Source organism: Seriola aureovittata, chromosome 21, assembly GCF_021018895.1.
Source record: "Seriola aureovittata isolate HTS-2021-v1 ecotype China chromosome 21, ASM2101889v1, whole genome shotgun sequence".
In the NCBI taxonomy this organism is placed as follows: Eukaryota; Metazoa; Chordata; class Actinopteri; order Carangiformes; family Carangidae; genus Seriola; species Seriola aureovittata.
In genome coordinates this window covers 22,358,640-22,386,324 of record NC_079384.1, presented here as the reverse complement: position 1 = coordinate 22,386,324, position 27,685 = coordinate 22,358,640, and the positions used below count along the sequence as shown (strand labels likewise).

Genomic DNA, 27,685 nt, shown 5'->3' with positions numbered 1-27,685 from the left:
CTGTACAACAAACTGATGGTGGAATAACCGTTACAAAGAGTTATCGCATTCAAAATCTACATTATTACATCAGTGAATCAGCAAGGAGCATGGACACGTAAAGTAATGCATCGCGACATAAAAATTACTACAGTGTAAGAGCAGTTGTTCTTCTGTTAGAGAATATCTGTGATAGTGGATTCAACAGACCATGGCATGAAACCTGCCACATTTTAGATAAATGGTTTTGATTGGGCGGCTGGTTTGTGGACATATGGAAATCTGTCTGAACAGGAGGGGGGCCAGACCCATCTTCAAGAGTAAATAAACATGAACTCACTGATTGGTCTGGTTTTCTGGCTAAGTGTGTGCTGTATGACAGGCATAAAGACAGAATAAAGAGTCAAATTCCTACAGACGGAATGATCAGATCACTTCACTTTCCTTGTTTTGAATCTGGTTAGATGCATTAGTTGTTCTGCCTTCCACTGACCTGGAAAGCTGACAAGCGCTCAGTCTATTTTAGTGTTTTGCTCAGAAACATGTAGGAATGATGAAATCAGTTAGAGGCTGATAGAGCTCTTGTCTTTGATGTTGTCCATCACTTCAGCATGATTTGGATTCAGCAGAGGCACTGTATTTCCAGGGATTATAGCAAGGAAAATTTCTGTGCCTGAAATATGTTCGGGAGTTATGAGAAAGAATGGAGGGAAGGGGGGGGTTAGGGCTATGGTTAGGGTTTAATAAATTTAGTTTCTATTCTTCACCAAAAGACATTAGCTTACCTAGGCTACTGTTATCAGTTCAAAACAAACAAAATATACACGCATAAACAAAAACAAATGGAAAATATCAGAGATATTTTGGTGGTATAAGATAATCAGTGTTTTGCAGTTATTAAGTAGGTTTGCTAACAGTATCCTCTCCTACTTTTACACTAGTGAAAGAGAATTATTATGTTACAGGTGTAGACTACCACCCTGAGTAAATTCCAATTTTCAGTTTCTCTGGAATTTTTGGCTGGACCACAACTATGGAGCCAGCCCTGTAATTAACTGACTGACTGACTGATCGTAATTCCACCACTAGTCAGCCAGTGACTCAGTTGGAGTTTTCCCATTGGCCGTTGCTCTTTCAAAATTAATTGGTGCAAACAGTTTCTGTTAGGGGGTGTTTACAGATCAGTGTTGCCAACTCAGTGCATAAGTTGCTAGATTTCTTTTCAAACAAGAGTGGGTATAAACCTGGTGCATGGCTGGAACATGTATGGGTGCTGCTGGAGAATGCTTCCAATACACTCAAACACTAGAGGGCTTTTAAATTGAAATGATTATGGGAAGTGTTGAGTTTGTATTAACACATAATGCAGTAACTTTAACAACAAACGGGAGCAAATGAAAGCAGGGCTTTGTACGGAAAAATTGTAAAATACTGTAAAAATCATTAATTGTATATGCCAAACAAGAGCTAGCTCAAAGTTCACTTCACACAGGTTCAAATGAACTAGTTCACTTCACACAGGTTCAAATGAACTAGTTCACGTTCACAGTTCACAATTTTGAATTTGAACTAAGTTCACTGGCATATTAACGTGTTTATGTTCATTTTTTATGTTTTTTTTTATTATTCTTTTTCAGTAGAACCTTCCTACCCATCCTTCCAACAAGTCTTCCACCCAGAGTCAAATCACTGCCACTCCTCAAACTATAAGAATTACTGTATAGAGTTGCAGACAGAAATTACTTTTAAAATATAAAAAAACCAATGTGAGTATATGTTTTACTAATTTGAATCTGGAGAAGGAACTTTGCGGCTGTTGGTTTATGGTTCTTTTCTTAAGGATTTCTCATCATCATCATTCACTCATACATATTTCTAAAGACTGGTCGGATGCTTCAACTCTCTGTGTTGTTTCAGATTCTTTATTGATGTCTGTTTATTCAGACCCGGCGGTGAGATTTTGACCTAGTTGTCTTGGTATGTATGCGTTTTGTGCTATGTATGTTTTTCAAATGCCAATCTATGGAGTTTCTGTCTCATTTCTGAGCCTGCATACTTCTCTAGTAGCTAATAATCCTACTAGCAATCAGATGTGAGACAGAAATTACATACTCTAATTCTGTGATGTGGCACACTGCAACAGTATATCAAGTTGAGTGAGCATGCAGGTAAACTTGAACCCATATACAGCAGGGATGTCAAGACAGGAAGAAAAAGACAACCATCAAGTTTCTATCCAAACACACTGCAAATTTCAACTGAATTTACAGAAAGTGTGCAATATAAAACATGAGTTGAGCCTTGTTTCCCTCTGCTTCCGCACACATAGCACACATGACCCCAAACATGACACAATCGTCCTGTTACAAATTTTCTGTCTCCAAGCCAGAGCTGAGAAGTACTTTGGCATCAACCAACCATGAAGCACAGGAGGAGGAGGAGGAGGATCAAGGTCAATGGCTTCCCAGTTCATAGAATATGAATAATAACAATAACTAGAAAATTCCAGAGAAATTTTGAGTGCCACGGGGGCTACTGCCGGGATGAGTACATGATTTATTTCCAGTGTTCAAAAGTCACCCTGATCATATTCTGGTTTTGAGAAATGTCTTGATATAAAAGTCTCTGATATAAAACAATGTCACATCCCTCCATCATGTATTATGTGGGAAATATCTCATATTCTGTCTTGTTTTTTTTAATAAAACAAGAGGCAACATGTCTTCAAACGGGCATTTAAAGGGTTAAAATCCTGAAAACTAATAAACATTTGGTAGGTTTGAGCAGAACTGAAGTGGTTTAAGAGATATATGCAAAAAAAAAAGCTGAAAAAAATATTGATATATGATGATTTTATAGCATTTTCTTTGTGTGTCCTTTTTTGGACACGAGGAACCCCAGAGGGTACAAAATGTGTTACCAGTGTATAATAGACCTGTAACAGTAACTGACATTAGATTTTAAAAATATGTCAAAAAAGACACTTTCTTGCAGAAATCCATACCTTCAGCTGTAACACAGCCAAAATGATCAGCAAATCAAAAAAGAAAAGTGAAGAAAATGTCCAAAAAAGGACAGAGGGACCCCTGAGGGTTGATAAATCCCATGAACCGCTATTTAAATTACCACTATTATGTTTTTTTCGGTGCTAAATTTAACATTACTGGGGAGGAGAGCAGCGCGACTAGAAGTGACAGCGAGAGAGGGCTAGTAGCTTCTCCTCTCATCTGTCTCAGTGGAGACCGTCACAACTTCATTCCCTCTTTTAACAAAACAAAAAAAAAGAGCAACGAAGGAAGCAGTAAATGGACTTACATATTTAACCTAACTAAATGTAATTTAAGGCCTAACATGCGGCTAATGTAAAGCTAGCAGAGCTTGGAAAGTTGGTTATCTGGTTGCTAGGCGCACGCACGCACGCGCGCACACAGGTCAGGAGCTGCCGTTGCCATGGCAATGTGAAAATCTGCCCAGAATTTGGCTTCTACATGGCTTCAAAACAACTGCAAATTATGAGAAAACCGTTACTTCTTTTCAAAAACTGAAAAGACCGTGCCAGACACTGAAGCCAGAAGTTTCTACAGTCTCTATTTTATTCAGATATTCCTTAAAATGAGTGAGTAAGCTCAGTGCGAAGACAGAGTGAGATTCTTTTGAAAAAAAAAGACGATTACATTAGGTGTCAATGAGAGTGAGACAGGTATTGCTGCTGGACTCGGCACCCCCGTTTAAATTTTGTGCAGACCCTGCCTGTCAAAGTTACATTTTATGAATCCCAACAACTATGTCTACATTTTCAGAAAGAATTATTTGTCTCCTTTTTACGGATTGGCCGTGAGCTCGAGTTAAAAATAAAAGTAAAGGTTATTTTTTACTGCTTCACACACTCTAGCCAACTGACGCTTTCACTCTAACTTTGAAGAAAAAGTGATTTGCACTCCTCCTTTGAGTGCTCACAGTTTGAAAAGTTTACATGTTATGTAAAAACAGTTCCTGTCTTTTTGAGAGAGCAGAAGTTTTCCTCCGTTTTATAGTTTGAATCACATTTCTACGTGCAGGTATGAGAGAGCTGGGTGACTCAAAAAAAAGGTGCAATTTTGTCGAAAAAAGGTGGGTTTCTAAAGAAAATTCCAATGCATTTCTAATGCATTATTTATTCCCAGTTTTTTGGGAATAACTTTGGGAAAAATTGGAATTTTAACACCAAAAGTCATAGCACCCCTTTCGGGATCAAGACGCACGTTTTGATGTATATATTACCGGGGTTTTCTCAAAGCTGCGGGACGAGTTACGCGCCGAAATTTGGCGGAAGAATAATAAACCCGAAACAGAATATTAATAGATGCCTCGGGGCGGAGCCCCGAGGCATCTATTAAGCTGAGCACCCGTGGCACTAACTAGAAAATTCCTGGAGAAATTTTGAATGTGCCTGCTGCTTGGTGTGTGTACTTCACTCCTCACGTTTCAATCTGTACAAAGGACGTTACTTTCAGTTTCAATCATGTCTTATCCTGACACTGACATCAGTCACTGCAGGTGTCCCTCAAATAGCCATTTGAAAGAAATCAGCTCCTGAATTTGTATTGCAGTGAATGGGAGAGGTGGAGGGTACTCCCAATGCTTTGAGGCTCATGTTCAAATTCTGTAAGTGTCTGTGCTAAAGTAGACACATTGTATTAATGAGTTTAATTAGCCAATCAGAATCAGCTTCACTGATTTCTGCCAAGTAACACCTCTTCCTGAATTGTATTGCAGTCAATGGGAGAGGTGGAGGGTACTCCCATCACTTCCTCAAAAACTGTAAAAGATATCAGAATGAGACCAAAACTGGGTGATACAGGCAAAAAAAAAAAAAAAATCTCTACATTTTTGATATAGAAATTGTCAATGAAGGTTGGAAATTGTGGGATTTAAAAAGAGTTTGTCTGCCTCTTCAGGGATGGCAGTTAGAGTTCGCAGTTAGCTCCAGTTAGTGAGTCAAGCTGTGCCTTAAGTAAGACAGCAGACATCGCTGAAGATGTAATAAACATGACAATCCTCTACACTGAAGTTATAACAACACCACACCGAGCGAGCGAGACAGAGGGAGAGAGAAAGAAGCTAGTACTACCCAGATACTGCGTTTGTAGCACTTGCCTGTGTATGTGCACATGTGTCTATGTGTCTATGTGGCTGTTTTGTAAACATCACAGAGATCAGAGAGCCTATTAACGAGCGTGTTGGAACACCTGTGTCTAGCTGAAAGACAGAGCTGACAAAGATCTGGGTGAGATTTTGGCTCGACGAGCCTCTCAAACGATTGCTATTTGTGAAAAAACGATAACTCTTATGGGAACCATGAGCAGACCATGACAGGCACAAGACCTTCATGCACTACATATATGGCTTTAATGTTTCTAGAGCCAAAAATGTGGACATAAGAGCGAGTTACAGAAAAATGTCACTTCTGCGTTTTTGGGGAAATGAGCTCCTGAATTTGTATTGCGGTTAATGGGAGAGGTGTAAGGGACTCCCATCATTTTGAGGCTCATGTTCAAATTCTGTCAGTCTCTGTGCTAAGATAGACACATTGTATGACACATTTGTCTACTATCGAGGAAGACGTGATGTGTGAAGATTGAAATATGTGGCCGCGAGAACGAGTTAAACTGAATTTTTTCAGAGGAGTTCTAGAGCTTCACCCACTCTAGCGATGATGTCATCCAAATTTTGTGCAATACACACCCATTATAAAGTCTGAAACAGCCTAAAAATGACACAAAACGTAAACTTCTGTGTAAACCGTAATAGTTGTCAATATACCGATTTAACCCAAAAGAGTCTCAAGTCTTGTTACCCATTTAACGTTTCAACCATTTTTCTACGTTGAAGTATGACACAGCAGTAGAGCTCCAAAGTTGGTTGTTTTGAAGACGTCTCCCCTCCCATTCTCTATGGGAATTATTTTTATCGCCATTTACGTCGCCATGGTTACTCAAATTGCTTAGAAAAGTCATAGCACACCATTCCCTATCACGTTTTTTGAATGTGCCTGCTGCTTGGTGCATTTACTTCACTCGTCAGTTTAAATCTATACAAAGGACATTACTTTCAGTTTCAATCACGTCGTAGAGCCTTATCCTGACACTGACCTCAGTCACTACAGGTGTTCCTCAAATAGCCATTTGAAGCTGTCACAACTGTCAAAAATAACCTCACACTTTGTCCCCACAACCCTAGGAAGACATAAACACACATGCAAAGAACCACACATCACACACATACATTTACAGAAACACACAAAAACCATCTCACGATTTGGATTAACCTTCTAAATAAAAGTTTCAATCAGGTAAGAGGGAATTATTTGCTCTGATGTACAAAAACTTATGCAATTTATACTGTCAAACACAGAAGCACAGACATTGACACACACATGCCATCTCCACGACATGGATACACTTTCAAAATAAGAGTCTTAGAACGTAAGAGGCAAGGTAGATAATAAAAGTTCTTCTTAGAAGATCTTATAAGGTATCGTCTATGTGGGCATATGGTGATAAACCTTTATTGCGGATCAACTTCTGTTAGTGCCCTAATCCTGCATGTTAGGAGTGTCAAAAATCATGGTTCGGTATGTTCCTCGGTTTTCAGGTCACGGTTCGATACATATTTGGTACAGCAGAAACAAGGAACAGAAAACATTAAACTGCTTTTTTTTCTTTTCAGTTTTTTTCTTTTTTTATTAAACACTGGTTTACTGACCAGACAATGTCTTTCAAAAATAAAAGCCTGTAATACTGCCAAAACCTAAAAAAAGTTATTTTCCCAAAGTAAATCAAAATAAACATTCTCTCAAATAAATAAAAATAGTAAAATAAATATCCATTAAGGTGCAGCATGTAGAAAATTAACTGTACTTAAACTGTACTGCTATTGTATTCAAATTAGCAGCTTTCAGCTTTACGTTAGGACTGCAACATAAATTCTCTCACAAATAAAAAATATATCAAATAAAATGCAGCATGTAGAAAAATACCTGTACTTGTAAGCTACTGTACTCAACATAAGGAGCTTTCTGCTTCGCTAGAACTGTGCAACATAAATATTCTCACATTAAGGTGTAACATGTAGAAAATCAACTGTTGAACTGTGCTTTACTATTAACATCAGCAGCGTTCAGCTTCCCTTTAGGACTGTCCAACAGTCTCAGTTTTTACTGACATTTATTGTATTTTTATGTTTTGATGGCATTGACAGTATTTCTAGCGTTGCCTGTTGTGACTGGAATTGTGCTTCCTGGCCTCTCCAACTTCCCTTATGACACCGCCTCCCTCAGTTGCTCTTCCAGATGGGAGCTTGTGTGCTGCTCATAAATGGGCCGAGTTTGAAGAACGTGACTTTCCATGTTTCAGTCAGATGTGATGTAGTGCGCCGTTACTGTCAGGTAACTCTCAGTAGCCCTAAATGTCCACCCATCCGTCATGAGAGCGACAGCAGATGCCTTGGATAAGTTGTGGACAACTGTAGTGTGTGTCTGTTTGTAAAGGGCTGGTATCACTTGCTGGCTGAAATGCAGACGAGAGGGAACTTCTTAATGGGGCTCGATTACTTTCAGTGTGTGTTTGAACCCTGTGTTCTCAACAACAGAGAACGGTCGCATATCCGCTGCTATAAAAACACGTATGGCGCTTGTTATTGCTTTGGCACAGTCTGAATTATTAGCAAGTGGCTGCTTAAATGCCATGGGGTTGCTGGGTTTGTACTGTACTTATTTTCTTCCTTGTCCCACTAATCTTAACTCAGGTGAAGCCATTTCAAATGAGTTAGCAAGTTCGAAGTGCTACCAGCTACTGTACATGCCTGATTAGGGTTGTCACCAGAACCGATACTTTGGTACCAATTCGATGCCATGTGGCAAAAAACGGGCAGTACTCGTTTTTTTGTGGTATCGAAGGTACTGAAATTACCGACACGTAACGAAATTGATAGTCACCCTCTTAGGAAGTAACGTAGGATTGACATCATTGAGGGTGCATCGTGTATATCGTCACGCCCGCTCGCGCATCAGGTCTCATTGAGCTCTTGTGCGCAATATCCCATCATCATTATAGTTGACTGCGAAACAGAAGTGTTCCCACACAACAGACTGTTGAGGGAGGGTCGTCAAACTCCTTAAAAAGAGCCTGCTGCACTGACTGAGCTAATAACATCTGTCACGCGGTGAGGTCAAGTTGGGGTTTCGTCCTGCCTCCATGTCTTGTCATTTCCTGTTTTATTTTGAAAAGTAACTCTGCATCTGAGTCCTCTTTCTATTCCAGGCCTGACAAACATCCAATTTGCTAAAGTTGTCTCTCGGAATTTACGTACACAAATAAGTTCTGCATGTGCACTGGCTGCATGTGTTTGGTACACATGCAAACTGAACCAAAAGGCCTGTACTGAAAATTTTCGGTTCAGATAAATGTACCATTACACCCCTAGTACATGTGTGTATACATGTCTTGTGATGGTTGTGGGAAGTGAGGACAAATTGGGGTTTGAAACCATCAGCATGAGGTTATTTTGGCCAATTCAAGCTTCAAATTACTTTTTGAGGACACCTGCAGTGACTGAGGTCAGAGTTAGGATAAGTCTCTACAACATGACTCAAACTGAAAGTTAAGTCCTTTGTACAGATTGAAATGTGAGGAGTAAAGTACATGCACAAGGCAGCACCAAGCAGCAGGCACATTCAAAATTTCTCTCTGTGAATTTTTTTAGTATATGTCTTCAATGCTATTGCATTGCAGGCACATTAATTAAACTGTGCATGGAAACACATTGCTCTTGGAGTCATGTACCCATATAGTGTCAATGAGAAAATAACTGCCCAATTTGAGCAGAGGATGGAAATTACATGCTCGACATAAACATGCCCACAAACTTAATGCTTTCAGAGAGACAGGACTGCCTGCCTCTATGTATCTATAGTTTTAATGCATCAGGAGACAGTAAATCTCTTTGGGAGGGGGTAGCAGGGCTCAGTGTGTACCTGGTCTCAGCGGCACAGAGCAGCAGCTGGGTGCCCACATGGGGCCAGACCCCCCCCACAGAGATCCAGCTGGAGCATTCGCACTTGGTAGGGTGAAAGGGGGGCTACAGCAAATCACATACATAAATACTGCACCTGATGCCATCCAAGCATAGCCAGTCCTCTGTTCACTTTTTATGCTTTTATTCTGAAACTGAAAATTTCATCAATCTCACTGAATTTTCTCTGATGAACTTTCCCCTCTGTCACACACAAATCATTCCATTGCTGCTGTGTAATCACCAACACTCTTTCATTGACACATTCCTGAGCAGCCCACCTGTTGAAGAATGACCCAGTGTGTGCAAAATAACCCTGCCTCTCTCCCTCTCTCTGTCACACACACACACACACACACCTTTCCTCTATAGGTTTAGGTGGGAACGATCAGATCATTAAACAGGGCTGCACTGGCCTCATGTCTGAACTTTCAACCTTGACCCACACAGCCTCTACCCACATCATTTCTCTTTCAAACAACACGCACACACACATACACACACACACACACACACACACACACACACACACACACACACACACACACACACACACACACACACTACACACAGATTAACAGAGCTCCATTGTCACAAATTTCACAGCAAGTCTCAGTCTGTCTTTCCCCCAGCCCCCGGCGTACTACCACACACATACCCACCCTCCAACCATCCACACCATACAGTACTGGGCCAAGCCTCTCATTCCCCAAGTCTGAAGAAAAACACAATAATGTGTGTTCCCCATCTGCAGTGGGCTATCTGCTCCCTGTCACTCTTGACCAGCCCCTCAGCCTGACACACACACACACACACTGACACACACTGACACACACACACACACACACACACACAAAACACACACACACACACACACACACACACACACACACACACACACACACTCCCTCTGCCTAATGTGAGGGAGTCTGTGCTTGTTAGTACAGGAACACTTCATCAATGTAATTAGGGAAGTCACTTAGTGATATTGCTTTTGCAGATAGAGCACATTTCTTTACTGCTGATAGTACTCGCCTTCTTCCATTAGCGGATACAGAGAACCAATGCAATCCAACCACCCAATATCTGTACCTGCTCGTCCTGTGCAAGACTGCACAGCTGGAGCCTATCCCCGCATACAACACAGAAAATCCCAACTGCTTTACCACTAGGACTACAACTAACCATTTATTAGACATTAGTTTTTTAAGTGATGATTAATCATTTTGTTTGTTAGAAAATCTAGAAAAATCCATCTCATTTTCCCAGAGTCCTAGGCGATGTTATCAACATGTTATATTTTGTCTGGCCAACCGTCTAAAACACAAATCTATGCAGTTTACAGAGCATGTAAATATGCTCTCCTTGGAGAAGATGGAACCAGAGAATGTTTGGCATTTTTTGCTGACAAATGACATATAAATTAATCAAAATAGTTGCTGGTTAATTTTCTGGTCATTAACTGATTATAAACCAATAATTTCAACTCTACATACAACTTTTTTTTTAGTATGATTGACACAGTATTTTACAGCATTTGTCATGGGGTCAAGATAGTTAATTTAGTTCATGGGATGTAGAGAGAAACAACCAGAGATCCAAGGATAGTGAAAAGACCATTTGTTGCTTTCACTTTAATTGCTAAGCTCACTGGACATTAGAAACTGGAGCCTGTATTTAGAATGAGATGTGATGTATGTATGTGATTCTATAACAGCCTGGGATTTCTACCAGCCAGAATGACCAGGAATAAAAATAACCCAGAGCACCCTCATCATGTGTAACCTAACAAAAATGCAGTGCTGATGGTGTCTGTCCACTACACCTGAGGCCAGGATAAGATAACACAAATTTAATCAGAACTAAAAAAACAAGCTCACTCTGTATTTCACTGCTGTATTTGCAGGAGAGAGAGAGGGACAAGCTCATCTAATGATGCTGACAAGTTGTTCAGTGTTGCACATGCACCCAAAGCTACAGCTCTAACAGTAAAATGTGTGAATGCTAACATAGAGATAAGATGAAATAAGGCTTTATTTGTGTTACAGCAGCACAGAGTAATTATTATTAAGTACTAATTGTATAAAATAAAGAAAAAATAAAATAAGAGATTAGAAAGCTATATACAACACATACATGAGAAAACTATACTATACTGTGGACTATACTGTATCAGCAAATTGTGCAAATATTTGTGCAAAAGAGGTCTAGTTTTGCTACTATGGCAGCCATGTTGTCTGACCTTCAAACATACAGTACATAATATTTTTCCAGTATGTCCATGTCCGTTATACTTTTATATCCCAGTATGTGACTTAACCTAGCAATCACCAGCATCATCAGCCAACTGCATCGGCACTCACAGTTATAATGTACCAGTTATTTCCAGCAAACGGAATCATCTCATCTTCACTTTTCCATTAGCACTAGTATAAATCATGTGAGAGCGTTTTAAGAGTATTATAAGGCTAATCAGCTTCCATATATTATGAGCTTTGGTGCAGATGCTCACTACATCTTTACTGTCTCCATGGTTGCTGTTGGGTAAATTACCATGAACTAACACCCTCCTCTGAAGGGGTCTCTGGCATTTTCTGCAAGGATCAATCTGTACAGGCATTATTGCTACATGATTAGAACACCTGACAAAGATCTAAGGAAAGAAATGTGAAGGCAAAGAAATAGTCCTGAAGCATCTCAGGATTTATCACTCTGTGATGCCTTACAAGTCTTTACAGACCAAACAGGCCTTTCCTGAGCTCAGCTTTCTACCTGCTGACAGAGAGAGAAATGCCACTGTTTAGCTCATGTGATCACATGAAGTGAAACTCATTGCCCTGTACTGACTGAGCTGAGGGCAAAATCTGGAGCCTGGTACAATACATATAAGGCAAGAGGAGCCTGCTCGACTGAGTACACAGAATCTGATGGGGGTGGGGGGAATAGATACCCACACGTTTGGAAATAGTGGCAAGTTGGAAACCTATGCTAAAGATGTGAATTCATGAACAGTAGAGCTAATAGTTATGAACAATGTGATGAGGAAGTTGCTCATATTTGCATACCACTACTGAATGTGCTTTATTTTTACATCAGTGTAACCAGACAATTTCATTATTTCCCACATAATATTACAAAGGTTACACAGCACTTACATGCAACTTGTTTTCCTGATAAAACACTAGTTATCTTTTAAATAAATACCAGGAATGTAGAGATTCAGTACTTAGTTATTGTGTTATTACTGTAGATCTGAAACAAATGCCTGTAAGTAAGTATGAGGTCTGTAAGCATTATTACTGACAGATTATTTCTCCTAGTTGCTCTCTTCATGTTTAAGAAACAACCAGTCCCTCTTCCACAAAAGTCACAACAGCAATCTATCAACATAGGATCTAGGAACATTTCACAACACATCCTACATGACTGTGTGACGCAAATTTCATCATCTGCCCAAGTCCATGAGGGTCTGTGCGGAGCCAAAATTTGAAACCACACAGACCTTCCACACTACAAACACGCAAACTGTGCATGCACCAGAAAAATAAACTGGAACATTTGTTTCTTTCACTGTATGTATGTACAAATCATTAGTCCTGTTCTTGTTAAGTACTGGCACTGTCATGTTGTTTAGCCAAACACAACAAACAAAGGAGCTCTTCTTTTTGCTGTGAGGAGGTCACCATCATGTTTTCTAGTGTGAATGTGTGAAACAGGTCTGTGTATGCCGATTATAGTATGTAAAGTAACCTCATGCAAGTCCACAGGGTTTAAGTTTCGGGTAAGGTGCGTTCCTCTCCAGGCTAAGCTGGACGCAGGCAAAAAGAGGCTACAGCCTACACTTCTCCAACATCACCTCTCAACTGTATGGAGTCTTTTGTCTTAGATTTTCTCTCAGTGAAGTTTAAGTTACTGTAAATGTTCAACTCCACTGATTTGTCATTTCATCTAGCTACATATTTGTGCTCATGCTTTTTCATGTTTCTTGTACGTGGATGAGAAGCTCATGTCTGTTGAGTAAGAACTGTTTAGCCTTGCTTAGCATAGAGAGGAAGCAGGGAGAAACAGCTAGCCTGACACTGTCTGAATTTCAAAAACATATCTATCAACTAATTTTCTCTATTCAGGACTATATGGAAATGTCACAGATCAAAAATTGACTTCCACCACTGAGGGCGTGGTGTATGACCCATGATCCTGATGCTAACTGCGCCATGACACAGCCCCACAGTAATAAGCTGTGATCTGAGAGTATAACTCATATTGCTTGGAGCAACAAACAATGTGTGATGGTAGTGATCAAAGACAAGAAAAAATGTCTGAATCAAGATAAGTAACAATGTCATTAATATGAATTGTTGAGTTCTACCTCCATGCTGGTCGTGATTGTGCAATTTTCTGCACTGAGAGAAGACTAATGGCTACAATGTACCTTCTGTCTGTGCGTATGTGGGCTGCCATATGGAAATGCATGCATTCCAGCCCAATTTTGTATTGTCCTTCTGCCCACCCACCCATATCCCATCTCTGTAACTCATGGAGAAAATCATGGAGAAATTATTCAGTTATTTGCAGAATGCGGCATGTGATGTGCTGGTGAAAAAAGGGCTATGATTTTGTTTAATGTTGCGGTTGCATGTAGCACTGGCCTGCATCATCACTTGATGGATTAATATTATGGGGTAGAGGAGACTACACCTTGCACTTTTGATTCAAGTTGGGGAGTTTGAAAAATTGCATAAGACATGGAAAACTCTACAAGTGTGGAGTTTTTGTCTCTTCAGACTGTTTCCCTTCTTCGTGCACCTTGGTTTTAGCCTGCGTGAAGTTGTGCCAGAATTCCTGACGCTGCTAAAACAGGACAAGTGCATGAGATCATCTCCAAAAACACAGGCCCAATACACGTTGAGCGTGTTTCTGGAGGAGACAAGTCATGCAGCTATGCCTGCAGTTAGGTTACTGACACACTGCTGACACTTCCCTGTGACCAAGTCGCATATACAGGTAAGACGGTTGAAGCAAAATTACAGTCAATCACAGTCCTACTAATGTACAGTAAATGGGTCTGTAAAAGGCATTATGGAAACTGTCATATGCTACATCACCTAACACGTTTATCACAGGCTTACACACAATACATCTCGGCTGAATCACAAGTCACGTCTCCAAGTTACGCTTCTAACTAGAGTGGCAACCGAGAACAAAGTGCTGTTTACAAGAGGAAACGCAGAAGTGAGGTCGTACAAAAACACACATTAATGAAACATACTTTGAGTCATGACAGAGAAGACGAAAAACACTTCAGCATGTTCACTTTGGACTTACTTCAGTGTCTGATTGAGGTGGAATTCCAACAAGGCAAAAAGCAACTCCATTCATTGGGTTCTCTACGTCTGTGTGTGTCAACCGACAGAAGAAATGGTTTAAAGCTGCTCTGCTGTCCGCATCATGCACACTTGTCTTTCCTCTCAAGTCCCTGGCGTTGGTAGCGGCTTCACTGCAGACCAGACACCGGACGGCCCTCCTCTCCCTCTCTCTAAAACAGCCCCGCTGCGAGCTGCACCCATTTTTAGACACTATGCTACCGGAAATGTGGCAGGTTGGACTTCAAAGTAAAGGCGTAGAACAGTTTGCTTTTGGATCAAAAGAATTCAAGCACATATCAAACAGACATTTTCTCAAAATTAAAATGATCATTTTTAAAACCCAGGTAAACCAAAAAGTATGAATTATTACGCTGTTCAATATTGGCGGACCTTTGGATTCTATTCTATTCTATTGTGGAGTAACCTACATGTATATCTTACAGCGGGCTAATGAGCTGATTTGAGTAACTAAGGTTGAGACCTAACAACTGTGTATTTGCACAATTTAAGAATTGCAATTACAAGCATTTCTGGCCTAAAAGTTATGTGTAAGTAAAACTTTTATTTCGAAAGTTACGGGCGGCAGGGATATTTTTGTTGTCACGCGCTTGACAAGGGTCCAGATGGTGCAACATCAGCTGGGCGCGAGCTCGCGTACAATTACAACAAAAGGTGATGCCAAGTCTCCCAGAGAATGGGTGTGGCCACAGAGAGGATGTTTGTAATGGGAATGAGTTCAGTCAGTGTATGACAGTACTGTAGATTTGTACGTGTACTCAGTTACACATTGAAGTCCGATACACGTCACAACAATACAAAAAAATTTTCAGAACTAAATCACTTGTATTTCTACCACAGGTTGTTCAACATTTTGCTTCAGCTGTAATCAGCTTTATTTTATGTTTGCATGTTTGTGCTTTTCTCTGGGCTGCTGTGACCTCTGCAGGTCCTGATGACAAATTAGGCCACTGAGTAATATATACAGCTCCAGAACACTTCACCTGCACATGTTCAAAACCTGTCCATATGGCTGGAATAATCCTTTAGGGTGGCAAACATAAGCTACAGTGCCCTTACTACTCCCCAATTCCTTCCACTCCCTGTCAGTGGTGGACAGCCCATTGGGAGCACTGGGACACTTCTTGGTCACCTGAGGGTGTTTTGGCCAGTATCATGAACGTCATCTGTGATAACATAACAAGCAGGAATGAGTTGACGGACCTCTTGTATCACCTCACCTGTGTGTGATGGCGATTACTTTGTCCACACCGTTGCTGCGGCAGCGCTGCTCCTGCCAGCCACATATATCCTTTGATAATGCTATCAGTAATAATAATCCATTGTTGATGAGTGGTTGGAAAAATATTGACTTGTTACCAGTCTACAAAATGATGGTCGGATGTTCTGCATGAGGGCGTCCTGCTTTGGAGTAATTGATGCTGACCATTTTTCAACTTGAATCATATGTCTTTCAGTCAAGTTGTTCAGATCTAAACTGAGGGAGGTGTTTGGCCACTGTCCCTGGGAGGGAGGCTGCTGACAGGCAGGCAGACAAGGACAGTAGCAGCCGAAAGTAAATGGAACCAACATGCTTATATGATGCCTATTATCTCTAAGTCTTGGAATTCCCTGATCTATCAAATGCTCCCCTAGAATATTTTAAGTGGGAACACCAAGGAGATGTTTAACAAAGCCCAAGCCACCTGTTTGTCACCTCACTGCCCTTATGACTGTGCCATTGATCTCCATCCTGGCACCTCTCTGTCCGTTACCACACTCCTGTGCCCAACTTCTTCCTTAGGCCACTAAGAGTGGCATCTCCAAAGCTGGCTCCCTTTTTTACCTGGTTCTCCTGCCTGTTGCCAACCACCTCATGGAATGTATTAATATTTTGTTCCCTCTTTCCACTCCTCATGATGATGATGTTCACCTTAGTCTCTCTATTTCTGTCTGTTTGCTGTAATGTTTATGAGCTCCCACACTAATATTTTTAATATGAAGAGAATAGAAATAAGATTTGTTTTTGCAAAGGAATTATGGCTGATAAAATGATTACATGGGAGACAAGTACTGCACACAAGAGCTGATATGCTGTAAGTGTTATATACACATTCTGAAACATATGAACATCTTCTGATCCTACAAGAACATTGTAGGCTACAAAACTGCCCGGACTGGAAGGAAAATCTGAATGAGGAGGGAGAACAAATAACAACACTGTTTGTCACTGATATCACAAGCGAGGAGACATTCTTCCATGGACAGACAGTATCGAACACACACACACACTATGGGAGTACAGATATTTTATGGCCCACATGTATTTACCGCTGTGTCAATTTCAAACTGGATTTAAAGCCCCTACTCACAGGTGTTTTCACTGACTCTGCCAGACCAGACATCTTCTCTGGAGTGTTTTTGATTGACAGCTCCCTGACTCTCCTCTTAAATTTGTTGCACCCATTTAGACAAGACAACTCACACCATCATTCTTATCAGACCATAGAATTTGATGACATTATGTAACTACCTGCATAGCTCCACCTAATGAGCCATGGTCGCTGAAAACACCAGCAATCCCGCTGGGTGAAGTCATCTCCTAGAAATTGCATTTAACATTTCACCAAAACCACAATTTTTGCCCTGCATCAACCACACTGTCTGTGTAGCCTAAACTTGCCCAAACAAAGTCCAATGCTCTTTATGGCCACCTTCCATCCCTACAACATCTGTGTGGTACAATAACATTTCCTACCCTTATTGCCATTAAATAAAATTCAGGCACTGATTCCCTCAAAACATATTTGGAAAAACAAATATGGAGCTCTATATAAATGTAAATAAGAGATAGGGTTGAAGCATATTTAATATTAAACTAGTAGTATTAATTTAATACTTAATGACATTATTCTGTGGCAAGGAACATGTTGTTGCCTGTTGTACTACAACTTTCTGACCTTCCATTTTTAAAAACCAGTGATACATAAACTCTCTCTCTCTCTCTCTCTCTCTCTCTCTCTCTCTCTCTCTCTCTCTCTCTCTCTCTCTCTCTCTCTCTCACACACACACACACACACGCACACACACACACACACACACACACCTTCAGTATGTTTACCATCAGTGTGCTTCTCAGTACAATTACTACAAAAATATATTTATATTTTATTATCAGTAATATTAAACATGTCCTGACCTCCAAACAACCATCATTTCCTCCTCCTCATCATCAATTCATCGTTTTAATAACCTTCACCATTCTTCCCATACTCATTTTATCTAGATTAAATCACTGTTGCTTGTTGCCTCTTGTGGAGGCAAATTATTCTCAATACTTCAAGCTGAAGTTCTGACCTGTAAAGTCAGGGCTTCTCAGCCAGTTATACATGATTTTGATTTTAAAGGGACAATTTTGTTGCCAACAAAGTAATTCAAAGTCACTATGTTGTTGGGGTTTGACAGGAAGCAGGGAAAATGCAGCACAGTTCTTTTTTTTTTTTTTTTTTTTGAAACATATTATTTTTGGTCTGTGGCCCAGGGTTTGAGAATTAGCAGCTATAATCAATTTTTGTAATGACAGTATATGAAATGACAATGTTAATAATAATAATAATAATACATTTTATTTAAAGGCGCCTTTCTTGGCACTCAAGGACACCGTACAGAGTTACACAAATTGAGATTAAAAACACATTAAGAAGAAGCAATAATAAAAATGAAATATAAAAATAAAAACAATACAAAAGTGACAGAGCAATTGGCATCAGATGGAAAAGGCAGTTTTAAACAGATGTGTTTTGAGTTGTGATTTGAAATGGGGGAATGAATCGATATTTCTGAGTTGGGGTGGTAGTAGAAAAAACAATATGAAAGGTGTGTGTGGTAGTGATGACACACAATTAAAGAGAATTATTAGCTGAACCTGCCGCTCACCTCAACCACAACCTTAATGTTCTGGTTTATTCTTACCGGCCTTATAGTATCGTTTTCAGAGAAACAGCTGTAAAAAGCCACTGTCCTCTACCTGCTCAGCAGCAAACAGCTGATAGACACAGGAAGAGACTAGCTGGTGAACAGGGTGGAGCATCTAGCAGCTAAAGAGACAGATTTTTCTCAGAGTTGGTATAAACAAGCTAAAAGAGAGGGAATACTGGACTTTGAGTCATCACAAATGATGAATGATAATGTTGCTCTGTAAATGCTGGATATAAAGATGAACTGCTGGATAACAAATTGACTACTACTAGTTTCTGCTGCTCCCAAGTGGCCAAAACATCATTGCAGGTTTAAGCTGCTTAAACACAATCATAAATATGCTGATCATACTGAAGATGACAAATGAAATATATTGTTTATAAACATTTTACAGATATTTTCAATATGATGATTCAGCAAATTTGCATTTAAATTCATTCAAAATGTATTCACATTATGGTGAAAACATTCAATTTGGGCAATATAATGTGCTGTTATAGATTAGCAGTATATAAAAGTAATTTTTAGAAAACAGGCAATCCACCTTGACTGATTGCTCACTGTTGTATATGGTCATATGTCTGATAAGATCCAATTTGGTGACAAAGCAGCTGAAAGTTAAAAGCTGATTCTTATCCTTACTTTGTAGGGTGTTTTAACAACTTATAACCAAGTTAGATGTATTTCATCACATTTTGTTAGTCCGTCTCTCTTTCTGACTATATGCTGTGTTATGAAGTTTAAAGGGGGAATTGTTGTGCCTCAAGGAGTGTGTGGGTAAGTGCTTGCTGATGGTCAGCAAGTGAGACACATCTCAATGCTGATGTTGGCGGACAGTGCCCTCAGGACAAAGGAAGGAGTATGTAAAAACATACACATATATGTACACACACACACACACACACACACACACACACTCTCTTACATCATTTGTGACATGCAGTCATGCATTATGGACCACAGAAGGATGGTAAAAACTGTTATGTAAGCGCTGCTCCAACTCTAATCAGCCAAGATATTCTTCATGCTCTAGTCTTGTCCCTCACTTGTAAGTCACTTTGGATAAAAGCAAATGTAAGGCTAACTGATAGTTTTAGATTTCAGCTTGGACTAATGAGTGTTAATCTTTTTGTGCAACAGCAGTTTTCATTATGGAACACAAAGCTAGTGAAATTCTTCCAGGTTGGAAAAGTCACCTAACAACTCATAACTCATAGTTCAAACAAATCAAATAAAGAAATAAAGAATGGAATACGAGTATACAAGCATAATAATAGTGATAATAGTGGGACACCCCAATAAGCTTTAAAAGCTTGTGAGTAGGGGCCCAGTCACTGCATGTACAAAAGGTACTGCATTTCAACCACAAAATACCTAAATCATAATACCTAATACCTTAAACTCTAAAAGGGTCCTTATATGAATTTTATAGGCAAGATACAAAAACATGAAATAAATGGTGGATAAAAAGTAACAGCAAAAAAAATAATTATAAAAATAACATAAGTAAGTAACAAAATAATCATGTAAATGTATATAACTAAATATGAATAAAACTTCAAAATAGTGAGTGGAATCCCAACCAAATTAGCAAATCAATATATGGGTCACAGCCTGGTCAGCGCACCGCTGGTCTGACAGTAGGTACATCAGTCCTAGTCTGTGAGAGGCCAGATTGTTATCATCACATAACAATGTTGAATCGAAAGTAGCTCGACTTGTAGGTCCTTGAAGACATTTCACTTCCGTTCAGTCCTTGACTGAGGGATGGAGCTGTGTCTCGGGACATAGAGCGGGTTGTCCACTGATGTAGTGCAAAATACTGAGCCTCTGATGGCTGTGTATGGGTGAATGAATGGGTGAATGTAGCAAGTACTGTAAAGTGTTTTGAGAGGTCAGTAAGTCTAGAAAATCACTAGTAAGTCTGTTTACCATTTAAGGATGAGATGTGAAACATCTTAAAACAAACAATCCAAAACTATACTAAATAATACAAAAAAACTCAGTACCAATACTAAGAAGTTTTAAATGAGCTAGGAAATGAAAGGATGCAATTTGAAAACATATCTATTGCTCAGATGAGTTTTAAGTCAACAAACTTTAGTATCTTTGTTTATTGCATTTGTTTGTGAATCCCTCCTCTGTTGGTTCCATATTTGTCTTTGTCTGAATTTAAACATTACTCCAAATGTGGATGAAAGGAATGGAGATTTATTGGAATTACTTTATCAGATCTTCCATCAGAAGAGATTAGGAGATTGGATGATCCCAAAACATCCCACATCCCTAAACAAAGGGTTTGTAACATTTTCTTTACACCAAAAATCACTACTGAGGTCCTCTGGTCTTTATGCTAACACCACTCTGCTCCAATAAAAACAAAGCTGTTAAGGATTTAATCCAGACATTGTGTTGGAAAGTGATGATTGTAGGGATGTAGAAGGAGGAGGGTGACCTGTGTATGTGTGTGTGTGTGTGTGTGTGTGTGTGTGTGTGTGTGCATATGTGGAGGCACTAATCTGGCCTTGTTCTGAAAAGAGCTTCATCCCCACTGCAGGGGGTCTGTGGAGACGCAACCTCAATGTCCTCCCATCATCCCCCAGTCACTGTCCTCATAAACACTGTGAACTCCGTCCATACCCCTCCCCCCCAGAGTTTACCATTTGTCCTTACTCCCATCTTACTTCCACCTCCTGCTACAGAGACTTTGCTGTCATAAATCTCCCCACACATGTTTGGATATATGAAAACAAATCTAGATTGATTATTAAAGTAAAGTGGAGTGTGATAGGGTTAGTTTCAGTGGTACATTATTTCAAGATGGTTACCCACATTGATAGCACTGTAGTCTCACCAGATATGAGGAAACAGAGCCTACATTTGCTATTTGTATTGTGTTACCTATTTTCAGTAATTGGCTAACAAGATAAACTAGATAAATAAAGCATACAGACTAGAACCTCTTTTTACTCCACTGTAGCAATTGTATTTTTATATTTTTATTTATATGAAACTTCCAGCACGTCGGGAATTCAGAGCCATTTTGGCATCATGCTGTTTGATCCTCGAGCTGTTTCCCCAATTTCTTATGACTATCGTGAACTCTGCACTCCTGTTTGCAGTCTCTGTGATTTCATGAGAATCGGTGATGGTTACCTGCTATGTCCAAAGAACTTTAGACTTTAAAATGGGTGACTTAAGATACTAAGCCTAACTTTCCTTTAAAGTAATAAAGGCATGTAGTACATGTCAGTGTTATGCCAACAAATTAAAACTAATTTCTATGAATAAAAGAAAAACAATATGAGTAATAGAACATAAAAATAGGATAGAAATAATCTTCAAGTCCGTCTGTATGTCTGTATTCTGAAGTGCTCTGTTATGCTGTGACCTACCAAAGAAACAGAGAGGCTGGTCATTGTGTGTGTGTGTGTGTGTGTGTGTGTGTGTGTGTGTGTGTGTGTTGGGGGAGGGTCGGGGAAACACCCATCTGTCTATTTACAGAAGCCCTGGGAGATTATCTATCTAATCCTCAGTGAACATGCAGTGGTGCAGGATTGCCAATAGGGGGCAAGATGATCGTTAGCTGCTGATGAATGTGAAAGATTTGTTTTGACTCACAAAGAAGGATAAACTGGGGTAAAGATGTACGGAAGAGTTTTTATACAAATGATGGGAGAACAGATTTACATGTTAAACACACACACAGCTCCAGTGTGTGTGTGTGTGTGTGTGTGTGATTTCATCAGTGGTCCAGTCCAGTCGAATTATTCTCCAGGATGGGCTGTCCTGGTTTGATCACATATAAATGGCTGATTGAATTAGAGCTCTGTGGCTTCAGAGAGAGACTCAATGATCACCTCACATCAGTGTCACTTGCCTGCAGCCACAGCACAACCACACATTTCCATCTCTGGACTTCATGTTCTCTCTGGAGTTGAAAGCAAATGACAAAGTTTCAGACTTCTTTGAAGTTACACTAGGTGACCATTTTTGTCATAATAATCTAAATCACAGGGTCCAATCTCTTACAAAGACACTCATGTCACATTTTCAACATCGGAAAGTGACACATTACACATTAAGAGAGGAACACAAACTATCCCTTAACAACCCAGTCTCCCATCAAAATATACAATAACAGCAGTGAGGGACCGTTCTGCTCAGTGAACACTGAGCTCATCATATTACAATTTTTGGCATACAAAACATGACACAAGCCACTGGGCTGTTTGTCATCATTTTACAAGATTTCTGGGTATACAAAGCTGCACTCATCAATATTTATATATTATCAATGGATCGTGATCAATGTGTAATGTGAAAGGAGCCCTTATAGTGACAAACCCACACACAATTGCCATAATATCAGCTCTACTAAGCATCTTTTAGCACATTTTTCTGGCTTTCTGACCCATAACATTACTAAAGCGCCTATAAGCCAGAACACAACCAAATACATAAACATGCTGTGTGTCCCGGCCAGGTTCATCACTTTTTTATGTCCCTTGGAAACACTTCCATTGTCATCTGTGCTACCTGCAGCGTGTTTCTGTGTTTGCTTGTTTTGTCATTATTTGAAGGAAATGTGTTGTCAAATTGATGTATACGTTTTCTTCAGTTGTTTGTGTTTTGTCTGTTTGCATGTGTTTTCTTAAGTTGCAGTGTGTTGAGCTCTAAGGGCGACCATATCATTTTATATTTTTTTATTTATTTAAATGATGCACTGGCAACAAGTGGCAGCAAGTCCACATAACGTACACAGAACTCCTGCCTTTAAAGAACTGCCTCCTTCTGAACACCTCCAAGACCAAGGACATGGTCGTTTCAGAGGTCTAGGCCCACCCTTCAGCCAGTCAACATTTGACAGGAGGACACTGATAAATATCTAGGTGTGCACCTGGACAGTAAATTGGACAGGTCCCTGAACACAGATGCCATCTATTAGAAGGGGCAGAGCCGGCTCTTTTTCCTCAGGAGGCTCAGGTCCTTTGAAATCTGCAGTGAAATGCTGCACATGTTTATCAGTCACTGGTGGCCAGTGGTGTTTTTATACTGCAGTCTGCTGGAACAGCAGCATGTCCGACATGAACACAACGAGACTGGACAAGCTGATCAAAAAGGCTGGATCTATGCTTGGCAGGAGTCTGGACACACTGAGGAGTGTTGTGGAGAGATGCTTGCAATGTAAGATGGAGGCCATCTTGGACAATACCAACTATCCTCTCCACAACATTCTGGCAGGACAGAGAAGCAGCTACAGCTACAGTAAACATCTCATCTCACAGCGCTGCAGAACAGAGAGGTTCAGGAGATCCTTTGTTCCCACTGCCATCAAGCTATACAACAACTCAGCCAAAGGAAGTGGACTAATTATGTGCCTGCAATGCAATAGCATTGAATATTATTATTCTGCATACTTTTTCATTTTATTCATCTTCTGTATCGAAATTTCAGCGTGTAACCAGTCCTTTACCTTTGAGAAAACCCAGACAATATATATATGTAATGCTTGCGGTTCGATCGGGAATGGTGTGCTATAACTTTTCTAACCATGGTGACGTAAATGGCGATAAAAGGTGAAAAAATTCCCATAGAGAATGAATGTGGCGATGTCTTCAAAACAAACAACTTTGGAGTTCTACTGCTGCGTCAATTTCAACATAGAAAAATGGTTGAAAGGTTAAACGGGTCACAAGACTTGAGACTCTTTTGGGTTAAATTGGTATTTTGACAACCATTACGGCTTACACAGAAGTTTACATTTTGTGTCATTTTTAGACGGTTTCAGACTTTATAATGGGTGTGTATTGCATGGAATGTTCAGAGCATCGCTAGAGTGGGAGAAGCTCTAGAACTCCTGAAACCTCACAGCCACATATTTCAGTCTTCACACATCACAGCTTCCTCGATAGTGCTGTTTTGTAGAAAGTCCCTACCTGAGCACAGAGACTTACAGAATTTAAACATGAGCCTCAAAGCGATGGGGGTACCCTCCACCTCTCCCATTGACTGCAATATAAATTAAGCTGATTTCACTAAAAATTCAGAAGTGATATTTTTTTGTACTTAGCTCCTGTGTCCACATTTTAGGCTCTAAAAAAACCAAAGCCAGTGCCAAAGCCAATGCAGTGCGCAAAGGTCTTGTGCCTGTCATGGTTCTGAGCCAAGCCAAAGTCACACCAAGACCTGTGCCAGCTCTGTGTCTTCAGCTAGACACAGGTGCTCAAACCAGCTCGTTAAGAGAGTCTTTGATCTCTTGATGTTTACAAACACAGCCACACACGCACGCACACACGCACGCACACACGCACACACACACACACACACACACACACACACACAAATACACAAAGCAGAAAACTGTTTACAAGTTTATGCTCATAGAGAGAAATTATAGTTCTGACTGGACAGTACAACAGTAAATACAGCAGCAGACATATTTAATTTACTACAACTACAGCAACTGTTCAACCATCATAGCAGCTCACCCATAGATTGCAATAAAAATTCACAAGCTGATAGTAAACGGCAGGTGCTACTAACCCAGTATCTGGGCAGAAATGGACAGAGCTGATTGTTATTGGCTAATTGAACTCAATTAGAAGCCCCTCCACACACACACACACACACACCACCACCATGATCACCATCCCCACCACCCCATTTTTATCACTGAAGGTTGGCTAAATAACAGAAACACCTCTGTATAATGTAATATACACTACATCCTTCACAGTGATCAATTGAATCAACAACTGTCTTAAACTATTTTTATAATAAATTGCCAACGGAGTATGTTAGTAATTATCAGTTGTATGCTCAAGTTCCTAACTGCAACTAATTGGTCGATTTTGTTGCCGTTCTCACCTGGGAACTGATATATATCTGGTAACCTAAAGATGTTGTTTAAAGTTATAGTTTTATCATATATTATTATTATCACCCGATAACATGTTTAACCCCTCTCTCCCCATTTTCAAATGTAACATAGTAACACCTTTACATTTTAACTGAATTACTTTGTTCTTTTATGTGAGAACGTTTTTACACAGTGATTTACTTCTACTGATGTCTTTTCACTAATATTAGGGACGCCGTTCACGTGGTGACATGCTGACGCTGGTGTGGTGTCCCATCTCCAGTCAGTTTCTGTTACTGGTAGAGATTATTGCTGCTCTTTCTGAACAAAAGTTAATGTTGCTTTTTTCTTCATCACAGTGTCTAACTACCTGCTATACATATAAACTTACAGTAGCTCTGCCCTAGCACACAGAGCTCTCTGTTCATTTTAGTGTCTTCCACCAACTCAGCAGTTGTTTACATGCTGTGCAGATCTGCTAGTTACTTTAGCTTAGCAGCTAGCACTAGCTTCTCTTTCTCTCCTTCTCTCTCACTTTCTCTGTGTGGTATTGTTATAACTTCAGTGTAGAGGATTGTGATGTTTAATGCATCTTCAGCGATGTCTCCTGTCTTACTTTAGGCACAACTCCACTCGCTAACCAGAGCTAACTGTGTACTCTAACTGCCATCCCTGAAAATTTTCCCTAAAAGAAAATCAGACAAAATCTTTTAAATCCCACAATTTCCAACCTTCACTGACAATTTTCGTATTACATCTGTAGAGATTTTTGTCCTGTATCACCCAGTTTTGGTCTTTTTCTGATATCGTTTACACTTTTAGAGGAAATCCCCCCCTAAACAGAGTTGAGGGGAGTTTAAAAACTGCGATAAAACCTAAACCCTAAACTATAGGAACACATATAAGATATCAATCTCTTTATTGCAGCCTTTGGACAGACTGTAGTTTTCCCTCTGATCCAATTTTCAAACACAACTTTCATCTTAAAAGCTGTTGTCTACCTAGGGAGACAGAGGGGATTGTGTGTGTGTGTTTCCCTCCTCCCCCTGGTGGCCACAGTCGCAATAACCACCAGTGTCTCAGCAGGTGCTACTGACAATTACTGGGTAGAAATGGGCAAAGTTGATTCTGATTGGCTAATTAGATTTATTAACGCTTAGCCTTTTAACTCTGAGAGCAACTCCAAGGTACATCAACAAGGTGTATTTGTGTGAACTTGTGTGTGCGTGTTGATGTGTGGTTCTTTGCATGTGTGTACATGTCTTTCTATAATTGTGAGGACAATTTTGGTTGAAAACCATTAATGTTAGGTCATTTTGGCCAGACCTGACAACTTCAAAGGGCTTTTTGAAGGTTTAACTTTGACAGTTCCTAACACCACACACACACATACATTGACAAACACACAAACACCATCACCACCTTATGGAAACTAACTGTATAAGTGTCTGGTAACACAAGCTTTTTGGATGCTCTATGTTAGACAGCTCTACTGCCACACTGACAGATACACACAAGTGCACAAGTGCAGTTGCTGCCTAAACTTTCACACAACTGACTGTGATTGGCTAATTAGCTCAGGGCATTATTTACTGCTGTCCATGTTGTTCTGTTCTAGCAGGAGAAATCACAGTAGCTTTATTACAGATCAACTACTGTTAGGGCATGTACATGTGACAAATGTAGGTTCAAAACATCATTATGAGGTCACTTTGGCCAGTCCTCAAAGTTTGTGAGATGAGTTACAATATATATATAACCTGAATGAAACTCAAAGAAAAATCAAAAGAAACACAAAGAAAAATCTTCTGTAGAGGTTGAAACATTTGCGCTTGATTAGCACCAAGCAGCAAGCACATTCGAAAAAGGAGTTTTTCTAGTTCTTTGTAATGCACACACTGACAAAATGTAATTAGAAACCACCAAAATGATTTTCATGTGCAGAAGGGCAGGTGCACTAAAAATAGAAGAAAAAAGAGACCTTTGTGTTGTGCATAGTCATTATGCAAATTCACAGCATGAAACTTTGCCCTTGACCACAGAAAATGAAATGCTCTTGGCAAATTGTCTCTTTTGGTAATTCCAGTGTATTTAAAGGAAAAAGTTGTTAAGAGTGCTTGGCGGCTCACATTCACATGCACACACCCTCATATGTATAAGTCTTATCTGGTCTGTGCTGCAACCTGTCACACATACAATCTTAGAACTTTCATAACTTTACGAGCTAAGCCTTGAGTGATTACATCTTTAAAATGAAAAAAATACATTTTAAACATAGAGTCTGTGCAAGAACATTGCACTAAAGACAATTATAACATTTCACTATATTTTTTATAATCTTAAATATGCATCACCTGCTCACCTGAGGTATCAGGATGCATCTGGTTTCTAAGCTCTTGCTGTTGCTGCCAGGTTAGCGTAGTCACCTAAAGTAAACCTGTTGCTAATGTGG

The 27,685-nt window shown here is 39.8% G+C and overlaps 1 protein-coding gene across 2 annotated transcripts in view; it reads right to left on the bottom strand.

The window, feature by feature from the left end:
* Window positions 1–27,685, bottom strand: part of LOC130162883 (rho GTPase-activating protein 23-like) — a 79,126-nt gene that overhangs the window by 41,881 nt on the left and 9,560 nt on the right. Inside the window, exon 1 of one of the 2 annotated variants that reach the window (XM_056366735.1) lies at window positions 14,356–14,599. The exons of the other annotated variant lie outside the window; for it this stretch is intronic. Coding sequence (XP_056222710.1) covers window positions 14,356–14,409 — 54 coding nt within the window. The 5' untranslated portion in view covers window positions 14,410–14,599. Of the gene's footprint in view, window positions 1–14,355; window positions 14,600–27,685 lie in introns of those variants that run through there. 2 annotated transcript variants of the gene reach the window in all.